This window comes from Taudactylus pleione, unplaced genomic scaffold (assembly GCF_031769625.1).
Source record: "Taudactylus pleione unplaced genomic scaffold, aTauple2 ptg001287l, whole genome shotgun sequence".
NCBI lineage: Eukaryota > Metazoa > Chordata > Amphibia > Anura > Myobatrachidae > Taudactylus > Taudactylus pleione.
Genome location: NW_028285687.1, coordinates 500076 through 516328, shown reverse-complemented (window position 1 = coordinate 516328; position 16253 = coordinate 500076). Strand labels below are relative to the sequence as shown.

General features: G+C 53.3%; 1 protein-coding gene across 2 annotated transcripts in view; it reads right to left on the bottom strand.

Annotated features, from left to right (window-relative positions):
• The window catches only part of SRCAP (Snf2 related CREBBP activator protein), a 261121-nt gene that overhangs the window by 93688 nt on the left and 151180 nt on the right, over nt 1-16253 (bottom strand). For both annotated transcript variants that reach the window (XM_088462894.1, XM_088462895.1), the window contains exon 11: nt 1490-1677. In XM_088462894.1, coding sequence (XP_088319020.1) covers nt 1490-1677 — 188 coding nt within the window. The remainder of the gene's footprint in view (nt 1-1489; nt 1678-16253) is intronic.

Below are 16253 nucleotides of genomic sequence, written 5' to 3'. Positions count from 1 at the left end.
GAGTGAGGTAAGTGTGTTAGATGATGAGAAGCAGGTGAGAGGGCAGCAGGTGAGTGAGGTAAGTGTGCTAGGTGATGAGAAGCAGGTGAGAGGGGCAGCAGGTGAGAGAGGTAAGTGTGCTAGATGATGAGAAGCAGGTGAGAGGGGCAGCAGGAGAGTGAGGTAAGTGTGCTAGATGATGAGAAGCAGGTGAGAGGGGCAGCAGGTGAGTGAGGTAAGTGTGCTAGGCGATGAGAAGCAGGTGAGAGGGCAGCAGGTGAGTGAGGTAAGTGTGCTAGATGATGAGAAGCAGGTGAGAGGGGCAGCAGGAGAGTGAGGTAAGTGTGCTAGATGATGAGAAGCAGGTGAGAGGGGCAGCAGGTGAGAGAGGTAAGTGTGCTAGATGATGAGAAGCAGGTGAGAGGGGCAGCAGGTGAGTGAGGTAAGTGTGCTAGATGATGAGAAGCAGGTGGGGGTGGGCCGGCAGGCAGCAGGTGAGTGAGGTAAGTGTGCTAGATGAGAAGGTGTGGGAGGCCGGCAGGCAGCAGGAGAGTGAGGTAAGTGTGCTAGATGATGAGAAGCAGGTGAGTGAGGTAAGTGTGCTAGATGATGACAAGCAGATGGGGGAAGGCCGGCAGGCAGGAGAGTGAGGTAAGTGTGCTAGGTGATGAGAAGCAGGTGAGAGGGGCAGCAGGAGAGTGAGGTAATTGTGCTAGATGATGAGAAGCAGGTGAGAGGGCAGCAGGTGAGTGAGGTAAGTGTGCTAGATGATGAGAAGCAGGTGAGTGAGGTAAGTGTGCTAGATGATGAGAAGCAGGTGAGTCAGGTAAGTGTGCTAGATGATGACAATCAGATGGGGGGAGGCCGGCAGGCAGCAGGTGAGTGAGGTAAGTGTGCTAGATGATGAGAAGCAGGTGAGAGGGGCAGCAGGAGAGTGAGGTAAGTGTGCTAGATGATGAGAAGCAGGTGAGTGAGGTAAGTGTGCTAGATGATGACAATCAGATGGGGGGAGGCCGGCAGGCAGCAGGTGAGTGAGGTAAGTGTGCTAGATGATGAGAAGCAGGTGAGAGGGGCAGCAGGTGAGTGCGGTAAGTGTGCTAGATGATGAGAAGCAGGTGAGAGGGGCAGCAGGAGAGTGAGGTAAGTGTGCTAGATGATGAGAAGCAGGTGAGAGGGGCAGCAGGAGAGTGAGGTAAGTGTGCTAGATGATGAGAAGCAGGTGAGAGGGGCAGCAGGGCCGGCAGGCAGCAGGTGAGTGAGGTAAGTGTGCTAGGTGATGAGAAGCAGGTGAGTGAGGTAAGTGTGCTAGATGATGAGAAGCAGGTGAGTGAGGTAAGTGTGCTAGATGATGACAAGCAGATGGGGGGAGGCCGGCAGGCAGCAGGAGAGTGAGGTAAGTGTGCTAGATGATGAGAAGGTGGAGGGGCAGCAGGAGAGTGAGGTAAGTGTGCTAGAGGATGAGAAGGTGGAGGGGCAGCAGGAGAGTGAGGTAAGTGTGAAGAGAACATACCTGTGTGGTCGCTAAGGTATATCCCTTGGGCTGCAGAGATTCTGCGGTTGCAGCAATATCAGTGATTTCTTTCTTAGGCTCTGGGGCATCACGCTGCAGCTGGTCAGTACCAGGGTCATCGTCATCCTGCTTGAGAAGAAACTCCACTCCCTCCGACTCACAGTCTGACGACTCACAAGTTGAAGACTCTGTAGAAAGAGAAGGTGGATGGTAAAGGGAAAGCTCCAATCACAGCACTGCCTCCTGCCATAGCACAGTGAGGTAACATTACAGCATGACATAAGTGTCAGATGTCACTATGGTATACTGAGGTAACATTACAGCATTACATAAGTGTCAGATGTTACTATGGTATACTGAGGTAACATTACAGCATGACATAAGTGTCAGATGTTACTATGGTATACTGAGGTAACATTACAGCATTACATAAGTGTCAGATGTTACTATGGTATACTGAGGTAACATTACAGCATGACATAAGTGTCAGATGTTACTATGGTATACTGAGGTAGCATTACAGCATTACATGACACTTATGTCATGCTGTAATGTGACCTCAGTATACCATAGTAACATCTGACACTTATGTAATGCTGTAATAACAAGAGATATGATAAGAACTTACCTTTGTTATCTCTGTTTCTACGAAGTCCATAGGGTCCACAGGGTTGACCTTGGGGTTATAGCTGGAACAGGATCCATGGGCACCACACAGTTAAGCTTTTAGCTCCCAGGATGCACTTGGGTCCTCCTCTATTGCCCGCCCCCGAGCCACAGGCACCTCAGTTGGTAAGCAGCCTAGGCCGGAGGAGAATATGGAACAGAGAGAAGGAAGACTGGAACACACAAGAAACCATACTCACAGCAATAGGAGACGGAAAACCGGTGACCAGCCACACAGCCCATTTGAAGCCAGGTGCGTCAGGGCGGGCGCACTGTGGACCCTATGGACTTCGTAGAAACAGAGATAACAAAGGTAAGTTCTTACCATATCTCTTGTTTTCTACTTCAGGGTCCATAGGGGGTCCACAGGGTTGACCTTGGGGATGTCCCAAAGCAGTACAACTAAGGGCGGGGACGCTCCTGTGCTGAAAGGAGTACCCGGCGCCCAAAGGATGCATCCTGAGAGGCAAAGGTGTCAAACGCATAGAACCTCAAAAACGTTTGAATTGAAGACCAAGTGGCCGCCCTACACAGCTGAACAGCAGAAGCGCCACGTCTAGCAGCCCAAGAGGGACCCACAGAACGAGTGGAATGAGCCTTAACAGAGGCTGGCACAGGTAAGCCCTCCTGTGCATAAGCCTCACAAATAACGGAACGAAGCCAACGGGCTAACGTTTGTTTGTTGGCAGGCCAACCCCTCTTGTGAAAACCAAAGAGGATAAACAAGGAATCAGACTTCCTAACCGAAGCCGTCCGGTCTACATAAATTCTAAGCGCCCGGACCACATCTAAGGAAGTCTCACCAGCTGAAAGATCAGGGGACTGAAAAGCTGGCACAACAAGTTCCTGATTAATATGGAACTTCGAGACCACTTTGGGCAAAAACTCAGGACGAGTGCGGAGCACCGCTCTGTCCTGGTGAAAAATCAGGAAAGGAGGGCGACAGGAAAGCGCCCCCAATTCAGACACCCTCCTGGCCGAAGCAATTGCCAGGAGAAAAACCGTCTTAAATGTCAGCCACTTGAGCTCCACCGCCTCAAGAGGCTCAAACGGAGGACCCTGCAGGACCCCTAGCACCACCGCCAAGTCCCAAGGAGCCACAGGAGGCACAAAGGGAGGCTGGATCCTGAGAACACCTTGGAAAAAGGTGTGAACGTCTGGTAGTATTGCAATCCGCCGTTGAAACCACACGGACAAGGCGGACACATGAACCTTCAGAGATGCAAGGCGTAAGCCGAGACCCAATCCTGACTGAAGAAATTCCAAGATCCTAGAAACTCGGAACACCTGAGGATCATAAAGTCTGGACTCACACCACTGAAAGTAAGTATGCCACACTCTGTGATAAATCCGTGCTGAAGCAGGCTTGCGTGCCCTGAGCATCGTACCAATAACCGAACTGGAGAAGCCCCGAGACCTCAAGACGGCTGTCTCAAGAGCCACGCCGTCAAAGACAGCCGACCCAGATCCGGGTAAAGGCAGGGCCCCTGAGACAACAGGTCCCGACGTTGAGGAAGAAGGTACGGAGCGTCGATGGAGAGGCTCCTCAGATCGGAGTACCAAGGACGTCTGGGCCACGCCGGAGCTACCAGCACGAGCATGCCGCCGTCCTGCTTGAATTTCCGCAGAACCCGAGGAAGCAGGGATATCGGAGGAAACAGATACGCCAGGTGAAACGTCCATGTCACCGACAGCGTGTCCACCAGACTTGCACCTGCGTCTCTTGTCCTTGACCCGTAAACGGGCAACTTGTGATTGTGACGGGAGGCCATCAAATCCAGCTCCGGCAGCCCCCATCTGTCCATGAGTAGCTGAAACACCTCTGGGTGAAGCGACCATTCCCCGGGATGCACGTCGTGACGGCTGAGGAAGTCCGCCTCCCAATTGAGGACTCCGGGGATGAAGACCGCCGAGATCGCTGGAATGTGACCCTCCGCCCAAGACAGGATACGAGACACCTCCGACATCGCTGCCTGACTGCGAGTTCCGCCTTGGTGATTGATATACGCCACCGTGGTGGCGTTGTCGGACTGCACCTGTACCGCCCTTCCGTGAAGAGCGGGGCCGGACGACTGCAGGGCCTTGTATACTGCCCGCAGTTCCAGGATGTTGATGGGGAGAAGTGCTTCTTCCGCTGACCAACGACCCTGAAGCGACAAAGAGCCGGTCACTGCCCCCCAACCCCGGAGACTGGCATCCGTCGTGAGCAGGACCCAGTCCGGGATCCAAAATGGGCGCCCCTCGACCAGATGAGCTGTCTGAAGCCACCAAGCCAAAGATAGCCGAACGTCCGGAGACAACACCAGCACCTGAGAGCGGATCCGGTGAGGTAACCCGTTCCATTCTGATAGAATCAGCCCCTGCAGGGGCCGGGAATGGAACTGGGCAAATTCCACCATGTCGAATGTCGACACCATGGACCCCAGAACTCTCATAGCCGAATGGACCGACAGGCGGCAACGGCTCAGGCAACTGCGTATCCGCAGCTGTAGTGAGGCGACCTTCTCCGGAGTCAGGAAGATCCTTTGCTGACGCGAATCCAGCAGGGCTCCCAAATGAACCATCCGCTGTGATGGAATCAGAGAGGACTTTTTCCTATTTATCAACCACCCGTGTGCTTGCAGGCAAGCGATCGTCAGGTGGAGATGTTGAAGCAGTACCTCCGGGGAGCTCGCCAGCAACAGGAGGTCGTCCAGGTACGGCAGCAGCCGTACATTCTGGTTCCGAAGATGTGCGGCCATGACCGCCATAATCTTCGTGAACACCCTCGGTGCCGTGGAGAGACCAAAGGGTAGCGCCCGGAACTGATAGTGGTGTTGAAGGATAGCGAACCTCAGATACCGCTGGTGTGAAGATGCTATCGGAACATGGAGGTAGGCGTCCTGGATGTCCAGGGACACCATGTAATCCCCCGGTTCCATCGCCAGAATGATGGAACGTAACGTTTCCATCCTGAACTTGGGAACTCTGAGGAATTTGTTCAGAGACTTCAAGTTGAGGATAGGGCGATGAGAACCATTGGGTTTCTGCACCAGAAACAGAGACGAATAATACCCCGTCCCTCGTTGTGATAGAGGAACGGGAACAATGACCCCTGCTTTCAGCAAGGACTCTATAGCCTCCTGAACCTGTAACGCCTTGGTCTTGTTCTGAGAAGGACTTGTGCAGAAAAACTGGTGGGGTGGTCTGTGCCGAAAAGACAGGGCGTACCCCTGGGAGACCACTTCTCGAACCCAGGCATCCGTGGTGGTATTGTGCCAGCACTGGGCAAATAGAAGAAGTCGGCCTCCCACTCTGAGGTCCCCCAGAGGGAGGCCCGTCCCATCAGGCCGCAGGTTTATCTTCCTGCTTGGAAGAAGGGCGCCGAGCACTCCAGGCTTGCTTCTTGGGTTTAGAGGCCGTCTTACTCGCAGACTGTCTCGGGAAGGACTGACCTTTCGCCTTACCCTGAACCCGAAAGGAACGAAAAGCCGAACTCCGAACCTTAGCAGGCAGTGCCGCCGAAGGGAGGAAGGCCGACTTGGATTTAGCCAGGGTGTCCACTATTTTGTCCAAGTCCGGACCAAATAGTAATTCCCCATTGAAAGGTAAGGCCTCCAGACCTTTCTTTGAATCAGAGTCCGCTCTCCAGGACCGCAACCATAAGGATCGGCGGGCAGACACCGCTGCAGCCGATACCCGCGAGGTCAGCAGACTAGCATCTAAAGAAGCTTCTCCAATGTAAGAAGCGGCGTCCCTCATTTGTCCCAACAACGCCCGCTGGACATCCGGAGCGTCGTCCGGGAAGGTATCTTCCAATGCATTGGCCCACCCCTCAATGGCCTTGGCCACCCAGGAAATGGCCATGGACGGTCGGGCCACCGCCCCGGAGAGGGAGTAAATAGACTTTAAGCAAGTCTCAACTTTCCTGTCCGTGGGATCCTTCAGCGAGGATATCGACGGTAATGGTAAGGTGGCGCCCCGAGTTAAACGGGTGACATGGGAATCCACCGCCGGTGGAGTTTCCCATTTTTTACAATGTGCCTCAGGGAAGGGGTAATTAGAAGCCAACCGCTTCTGAGGAAGGAATCTCTTACTGGGCGCCTGCCAAGCTACCGCCATATGATCCGTCAACTGATCCGACAGGGGAAACACCGCAGAAGCCACCTTAGTTTTTTTGAAACTAGGAAACTTCGACCTAGGAACCGGTGCCTCATCCTCTATAAGAAGAATAGCTCGCACCGCCCTAACTAGTGCTCGCACATTAATGGACGACTTGGTATCCATTTCCTGGACCGAGGCGTCCGAGTCAGTGTCATCAGGGACCTCCCCATCATCTGAGGAACCCTCTGAGTCCGATACCTGAGCAGCCCGTGTCATGAGTGGGCGTTTAGAAATCCTAGAAGGCATGTCAGTCTGCAACATTGACTGAAAAGCCGAGGAAGCGGCCGCCAAATTTTGCACGGAGTTGGAGAGCACATCCACCCATGGTGGAGGCGTCGCCATAGGGGCCTGAAAAGGTACCACAGGCTGCTGCGGCACAGGGGAAGCCTGTATATACATAGGCAACCCCGCATAGGGACCAACTGATTGAGACCCAGGAGGACTCCGCAATAACTGCGGGACACCCGGGGAATGGGGGATGGTCGGCTGGGGCACCGCCCTAGTAGGGAGAGCAGTCGGGACCGACAGACGGTCCGCAATAGACACCAGCACTTGAGAAAACATCGCCCACGGTGGTTCCTGCGCCAGAGAAGGTCTGGATGGGCCAGGAGCCTGGCATCGACTACACAGGCCATCCTGTTACAAATCCTCCCTATCTACTCCTGCAGAACAGCGTCCGCAGGAGGCCAACACCGGAGCCACTGAGCGCTCAACCTCCTCGTCTGACATGACAGAATATATTATATATCTGGCACCAGGGTAGAAGTAAAACGCACTCACCGGTGTGCTGAACAACAGCCCACAATATGGCACTGAGTAGCACACAACTGTATGTGACGGACCTCACAAATACGTGATCTATACAAGTGAGGTCAGTAGAAACGCCACTCCCCCACACACCTGCAGGGCTTGTAGGAGAAGTAAAGGGATAGGTATAAGCTGACAGTAAGCGGAAAATAAGCACAGACAGGCAGCACTAGCAAAAAGTCACATACCATGCAGGAAGATATACTCACTGCACCTTTACACTACAATCAACCTGCCCAGATTCAGTGTCTGGGAGGGCTATAGTGCTGTGTATGCTGTCCTTAATCAGGGGAGAGGTACACAGGGGGACCGGTCCGCGTGCTCCCTGAGATCTGCGCTGCCACTGGGAAAATGGCCGCTGGAGACCTCAGAGGAGGAGTGGCCGTGTAACTGCAGCTCAGCGACGCCAGACTGCGTGCTGAAAGGCGCGCTGAGCTGAGGGGAGGAGCCGCTGACAGGGAAGGCTTCCTCCCCTGGCTGGCCATAACCCCAGGGATGCTGGCTTCCCGCTTGCCGGTTATCCCTGGTGGTCTAGTGGTCCCACGGGTTATGGGGGGGCCCGCCGCCACTGCCAGCAGCCTCCGGTCTGTCCCCCGGACCGGAGGCTTAAGGACTGCATTTAAGGCATTCCGCGCGCCGCCGCTAGCCAGCGACGCGCGGCTTACCTGAATCCCCGGCGACTCCGGCAGCAGTCCTGGGAAGTAGACAGAGTCCGGCTAGTACGGACTCTGTCCTCCCGCCGCGATCCCCAGATCAGTACTGGCGTCGCGGCGCCAGTCGGGGATCAGAGCGGCAGCGTGGGCGTCTGTACAGACAGCCCTTCGCTGCCGTCTGTAGTAAAAATAGATTCAAAATAAATAAAATTTAATTTAAAATAAAAGCTTTTGGGGGCTGCTCCTGCAGCCCCCCTGCGCGGTGACCGACTCCGGCCGGGCACCAGCTTACACTGAGGTGCCTGGGTCTCGGGGGCGGGGTATAGAGGAGGACCCAAGTGCATCCTGGGAGCTAAAAGCTTAACTGTGTGGTGCCCATGGATCCTGTTCCAGCTATAACCCCAAGGTCAACCCTGTGGACCCCCTATGGACCCTGAAGTAGAAATTACCTCAGTATACCATAGTAACATCTGACACTTATGTCATGCTGTAATGTTACCTTAGTATACCATAGTAACATCTGACACTTATGTAATGCTGTAATGTTACCTCAGTATACCATAGTAACATCTGACACTTATGTAAAGCTGTAATGTTACCTCAGTATACCATAGTAACATCTGACACTTATGTAATGCTGTAATGTTACCTCAGTATACCATAGTAACACCTGACACTTATGTCTTGCTGTAATGCTACCTCAGTATACCATAGTAACATCTGACACTTATGTAATGTTACCTCAGTATACCATAGTAACATCTGACACTTATGTAATGCTGTAATGTTACCTCAGTATACCATAGTAACATCTGACACTTATGTAATGCTGTAATGTTACCTCAGTATACCATAGTAACACCTGACACTTATGTCTTGCTGTAATGCTACCTCAGTATACCGTAGTAACATCTGACACTTATGTAATGTTACCTCAGTATACCATAGTAACATCTGACACTTATGTAATGCTGTAATGTTACCCCTCAGTATACCATAGTAACATCTGACACTTATGTAATGCTGTAATGTTACCTCAGTATACCATAGTAACATCTGACACTTATGTAATGTTACCTCAGTATACCATAGTAACATCTGACACTTATGTAATGCTACCTCAGTATACCATAGTAACACCTGACACTTATGTCTTGCTGTAATGTTACCTCAGTATACCATAGTAACATCTGAGACTTATGTAATTCTGTAATGTTACCTCAGTATACCATAGTAACATCTGACAAACAAGTCTAAAAACACTGAAGCAGCAAACTTTCTGATACCAATATTTGTGTCATTCTCAAAAGTTATGGCCATGGCTGTAGAGAGACCGCAGTGGCTGGTAGAAAATAGCACTGTATAACCTGGCCCTTGGGAGAGGTACACAGGGAGACTGGACCCAGCTTTCCCGGAGACCTGAATGCAGGAAATGGCTGCTGAGACATAGAGGGAATGGAGGGTGAGGGAGGAGCAGCTCAGGGAGCAGTAAGACTGCAGTGGAATGGCGCCCTGAGCCGGGGGGAGGGGTCGCAGGGAAAGCACCTTCTCCCCTATGCTGACATCTACCACCAGGTCCCTGGCCTTAATCTGTGCCCTGCGCCAGTGCTAGTAATGTCCTGGTGGTCTAGTGGAGTCCCAGCGCCTCCGGTCTGTCTCCTGAGATCGGAGGCAAGACTGTGCATGTTCACTGGTTCCCGTAAGCAGGGATCCACCTTACCTATCCCCTTGCGTCCCGGCTGCAGTCTGGGGTCCGAGGAGCCACGCTAGCTAGGTCTCCCCGGAGCCCTGCCGACAGTACCTAGTCGAGGGCTGGAGTCGTGTCGCCGCCGAGAGGTGATGGAGCAGCCGTGCAGATGTCCAGAGGACTGTCTAGTGCTGCTGCTCTTGTTGTATAAAAAAATTAATAAAGCTTGGGCTGCTTAATAAGCAACGAAACTGATTTGCCTTCAGGTTGTGGGCGGGGTATAGGGGGAAAGAGCGGAGCATCCTGGGATACAAAAAAAACTTAGCTGTTGGGATTCCGGTCCCTCTAAGTCCCACCTACACCCCAATGTCTCCCTGTGGAGCCCTATGGACCCTGAACAAGATATATGGATACATTTTAAGTCAAACCAATAAAAGGTAAAATGTATTTCTATCCACAACCACATCTCCTGCCTCCTCTACACCCAACCACCATTCCTGTATCTCATCACCCACCTCTCCAGTCTGTACTATCCCCAATCACATCTCCTGCCTCCTCCACACCCAACCACCATTCCTGTATCTCATCACCCACCAAGCTCTACCCTCCCCAGTCTGTACTATCCCCAATCACATCTCCTGCCTCCTCCACACCCAACCACCATTCCTGTATGTCATCACCTACCAGCTCTCTCCTCCCCAGTCTGTACTATCCCCAACCACATCTCCTGCCTCCTCCACACCCAACCACCATTCCTGTATCTCATCACCCACCTCTCCAGTCTGTACTATCCCCAATCACATCTCCTGCCTCCTCCACACCCAACCACCATTCCTGTATCTCATCACCCACCAGCTATCTCTCCTCCCCAGTCTGTACTATCCCCAATCACATCTCCTGCCTCCTCCACACCCAACCACCATTCCTGTATCTCATCACCCACCAGCTCTGCCTCCTCCCCAGTCTGTACTATCCCCAATCACATCTCCTGCCTCCTCCACACCCAACCACCATTCCTGTATCTCATCACCCACCAGCTCTCTCCTCCCCAGTCTGTACTATCCCCAATCACATCTCCTGCCTCCTCCACACCCAACCACCATTCCTGTATCTCATCACCCACCAGCTCTACCCTCCCCAGTCTGTACTATCCCCAATCACATCTCCTGCCTCCTCCACACCCAACCACCATTCCTGTATCTCATCACCCACCAGCTCTCTCCTCCCCAGTCTGTACTATCCCCAATCACATCTCCTGCCTCCTCCACACCCAACCACCATTCCTGTATCTCATCACCCACCAGATCTCTCCTCCCCAGTCTGTACTATCCCCAATCACATCTCCTGCCTCCTCCACACCCAACCACCATTCCTGTATCTCATCACCCACCAGCTCTGCCTCCTCCCCAGTCTAAACTATCCCCAATCACATCTCCTGCCTCCTCCACACACACAACCACCATTCCTGTATCTCATCACCCACCTCTCCAGTCTGTACTATCCCCAATCACATCTCCTGCCTCCTCCACACCCAACCACCATTCCTGTATCTCATCACCCACCAGCTCTCTCCTTCCCAGTCTGTACTATCCCCAATCACATCTCCTGCCTCCTCCACACCCAACCACCATTCCTGTATCTCATCACCCACCAAGCTCTACCTTCCCTAGTCTGTACTATCCCCAACCACATCTCCTGCCTCCTCCACACCCAACCACCATTCCTGTATCTCATCACCCACCTCTCCAGTCTGTACTATCCCCAATCACATCTCCTGCCTCCTCCACACCCAACCACCATTCCTGTATCTCATCACCCACCAGCTCTCTCCTTCCCAGTCTGTACTATCCCCAATCACATCTCCTGCCTCCTCCACACCCAACCACCATTCCTGTATCTCATCACCCACCAGATCTCTCCTCCCCAGTCTGCACTATCCCCAATCACATCTCCTGCCTCCTCCACACCCAACCACCATTCCTGTATCTCATCACCCACCAGATCTCTCCTCCCCAGTCTGTACTATCCCCAATCACATCTCCTGCCTCCTCCACACCCAACCACCATTCCTGTATCTCATCACCCACCAGATCTCTCCTCCCCAGTCTGTACTATCCCCAATCACATCTCCTGCCTCCTCCACACCCAACCACCATTCCTGTATCTCATCACCCACCAGCTCTCTCCTCCCCAGTCTGTACTATCCCCAATCACATCTCCTGCCTCCTCCACACCCAACCACCATTCCTGTATCTCATCACCCACCAGATCTCTCCTCCCAAGTCTGTACTATCCCCAATCACATCTCCTGCCTCCTCCACACCCAACCACCATTCCTGTATCTCATCACCCACCAGATCTCTCCTCCCCAGTCTGTACTATCCCCAATCACATCTCCTGCCTCCTCCACACCCAACCACCATTCCTGTATCTCATCACCCACCAGCTCTCTCCTCCCCAGTCTGTACTATCCCCAATCACATCTCCTGCCTCCTCCACACCCAACCACCATTCCTGTATCTCATCACCCACCTCTCCAGTCTGTACTATCCCCAATCACATCTCCTGCCTCCTCCACACCCAACCACCATTCCTGTATCTCATCACCCACCAGATCTCTCCTCCCCAGTCTGTACTATCCCCAATCACATCTCCTGCCTCCTCCACACCCAACCACCATTCCTGTATCTCATCACCCACCTCTCCAGTCTGTACTATCCCCAATCACATCTCCTGCCTCCTCCACACCCAACCACCATTCCTGTATCTCATCACCCACCAGATCTCTCCTCCCCAGTCTGTACTATCCCCAATCACATCTCCTGCCTCCTCCACACCCAACCACCATTCCTGTATCTCATCACCCACCAGCTCTCTCCTCCCCAGTCTGTACTATCCCCAATCACATCTCCTGCCTCCTCCACACCCAACCACCATTCCTGTATCTCATCACCCACCAGATCTCTCCTCCCCAGTCTGTACTATCCCCAATCACATCTCCTGCCTCCTCCACACCCAACCACCATTCCTGTATCTCATCACCCACCAGATCTCTCCTCCCCAGTCTGTACTATCCCCAATCACATCTCCTGCCTCCTCCACACCCAACCACCATTCCTGTATCTCATCACCCACCAGCTCTCTCCTCCCCAGTCTGTACTATCCCCAATCACATCTCCTGCCTCCTCCACACCCAACCACCATTCCTGTATCTCATCACCCACCTCTCCAGTCTGTACTATCCCCAATCACATCTCCTGCCTCCTCCACACCCAACCACCATTCCTGTATCTCATCACCCACCAGATCTCTCCTCCCCAGTCTGTACTATCCCCAATCACATCTCCTGCCTCCTCCACACCCAACCACCATTCCTGTATCTCATCACCCACCTCTCCAGTTTGTACTATCCCCAATCACATCTCCTGCCTCCTCCACACCCAACCACCATTCCTGTATCTCATCACCCACCAGATCTCTCCTCCCCAGTCTGTACTATCCCCAATCACATCTCCTGCCTCCTCCACACCCAACCACCATTCCTGTATCTCATCACCCACCAGCTCTCTCCTCCCCAGTCTGTACTATCCCCAATCACATCTCCTGCCTCCTCCACACCCAACCACCATTCCTGTATCTCATCACCCACCAGATCTCTCCTCCCCAGTCTGTACTATCCCCAATCACATCTCCTGCCTCCTCCACACCCAACCACCATTCCTGTATCTCATCACCCACCAGATCTCTCCTCCCCAGTCTGTACTATCCCCAATCACATCTCCTGCCTCCTCCACACCCAACCACCATTCCTGTATCTCATCACCCACCAGCTCTCTCCTCCCCAGTCTGTACTATCCCCAATCACATCTCCTGCCTCCTCCACACCCAACCACCATTCCTGTATCTCATCACCCACCAGCTCTCTCCTCCCCAGTCTGTACTATCCCCAATCACATCTCCTGCCTCCTCCACACCCAACCACCATTCCTGTATCTCATCACCCACCAGCTCTCTCCTCTCCAGTCTGTACTATCCCCAATCACATCTCCTGCCTCCTCCACACCCAACCACCATTCCTGTATCTCATCACCCACCAGCTCTCTCCTCCCCAGTCTGTACTATCCCCAATCACATCTCCTGCCTCCTCCACACCCAACCACCATTCCTGTATCTCATCACCCACCAGCTCTCTCCTCCCCAGTCTGTACTATCCCCAATCACATCTCCTGCCTCCTCCACACCCAACCACCATTCCTGTATCTCATCACCCACCAGATCTCTCCTCCCCAGTCTGTACTATCCCCAATCACATCTCCTGCCTCCTCCACACCCAACCACCATTCCTGTATCTCATCACCCACCAGCTCTCTCCTCCCCAGTCTGTACTATCCCCAATCACATCTCCTGCCTCCTCCACACCCAACCACCATTCCTGTATCTCATCACCCACCAGCTCTCTCCTCCCCAGTCTGTACTATCCCCAATCACATCTCCTGCCTCCTCCACACCCAACCACCATTCCTGTATCTCATCACCCACCAGCTCTCTCCTCCCCAGTCTGTACTATCCCCAATCACATCTCCTGCCTCCTCCACACCCAACCACCATTCCTGTATCTCATCACCCACCAGATCTCTCCTCCCCAGTCTGTACTATCCCCAATCACATCTCCTGCCTCCTCCACACCCAACCACCATTCCTGTATCTCATCACCCACCAGATCTCTCCTCCCCAGTCTGTACTATCCCCAATCACATCTCCTGCCTCCTCCACACCCAACCACAATTCCTGTATCTCATCACCCACCAGCTCTCTCCTCCCGTCTGTACTATCCCCAATCACATCTCCTGCCTCCTCCACACCCAACCACCATTCCTGTATCTCATCACCCACCAGCTCTCTCTTCTCCAGTCTGTACTATCCCCAATCACATCTCCTGCCTCCTCCACACCCAACCACCATTCCTGTATCTCATCACCCACCAGCTCTCTCCTCCCCAGTCTGTACTATCCCCAATCACATCTCCTGCCTCCTCCACACCCAACCACCATTCCTGTATCTCATCACCCACCAGATCTCTCCTCCCCAGTCTGTACTATCCCCAATCACATCTCCTGCCTCCTCCACACCCAACCACCATTCCTGTATCTCATCACCCACCAGCTCTCTCCTCCCCAGTCTGTACTATCCCCAATCACATCTCCTGCCTCCTCCACACCCAACCACCATTCCTGTATCTCATCACCCACCAGCTCTCTCCTCCCCAGTCTGTACTATCCCCAATCACATCTCCTGCCTCCTCCACACCCAACCACCATTCCTGTATCTCATCACCCACCAGCTCTCTCCTCCCCAGTCTGTACTATCCCCAATCACATCTCCTGCCTCCTCCACACCCAACCACCATTCCTGTATCTCATCACCCACCTCTCCAGTCTGTACTATCCCCAATCACATCTCCTGCCTCCTCCACACCCAACCACCATTCCTGTATCTCATCACCCACCAGATCTCTCCTCCCCAGTCTGTACTATCCCCAATCACATCTCCTGCCTCCTCCACACCCAACCACCATTCCTGTATCTCATCACCCACCAGCTCTCTCCTCCCCAGTCTGTACTATCCCCAATCACATCTCCTGCCTCCTCCACACCCAACCACCATTCCTGTATCTCATCACCCACCAGCTCTCTCCTCCCCAGTCTGTACTATCCCCAATCACATCTCCTGCCTCCTCCACACCCAACCACCATTCCTGTATCTCATCACCCACCAGCTCTCTCCTCTCCAGTCTGTACTATCCCCAATCACATCTCCTGCCTCCTCCACACCCAACCACCATTCCTGTATCTCATCACCCACCAGCTCTCTCCTCCCCAGTCTGTACTATCCCCAATCACATCTCCTGCCTCCTCCACACCCAACCACCATTCCTGTATCTCATCACCCACCAGATCTCTCCTCCCCAGTCTGTACTATCCCCAATCACATCTCCTGCCTCCTCCACACCCAACCACCATTCCTGTATCTCATCACCCACCAGCTCTCTCCTCCCCAGTCTGTACTATCCCCAATCACATCTCCTGCCTCCTCCACACCCAACCACCATTCCTGTATCTCATCACCCACCAGCTCTCTCCTCCCCAGTCTGTACTATCCCCAATCACATCTCCTGCCTCCTCCACACCCAACCACCATTCCTGTATCTCATCACCCACCAGCTCTCTCCTCCCCAGTCTGTACTATCCCCAATCACATCTCCTGCCTCCTCCACACCCAACCACCATTCCTGTATCTCATCACCCACCTCTCCAGTCTGTACTATCCCCAATCACATCTCCTGCCTCCTCCACACCCAACCACCATTCCTGTATCTCATCACCCACCAGATCTCTCCTCCCCAGTCTGTACTATCCCCAATCACATCTCCTGCCTCCTCCACACCCAACCACCATTCCTGTATCTCATCACCCACCAGCTCTCTCCTCCCCAGTCTGTACTATCCCCAATCACATCTCCTGCCTCCTCCACACCCAACCACCATTCCTGTATCTCATCACCCACCAGCTCTCTCCTCCCCAGTCTGTACTATCCCCAATCACATCTCCTGCCTCCTCCACACCCAACCACCATTCCTGTATCTCATCACCCACCAGCTCTCTCCTCTCCAGTCTGTACTATCCCCAATCACATCTCCTGCCTCCTCCACACCCAACCACCATTCCTGTATCTCATCACCCACCTCCCCAGTCTGTACTATCCCCAATCACATCTCCTGCCTCCTCCACACCCAACCACCATTCCTGTA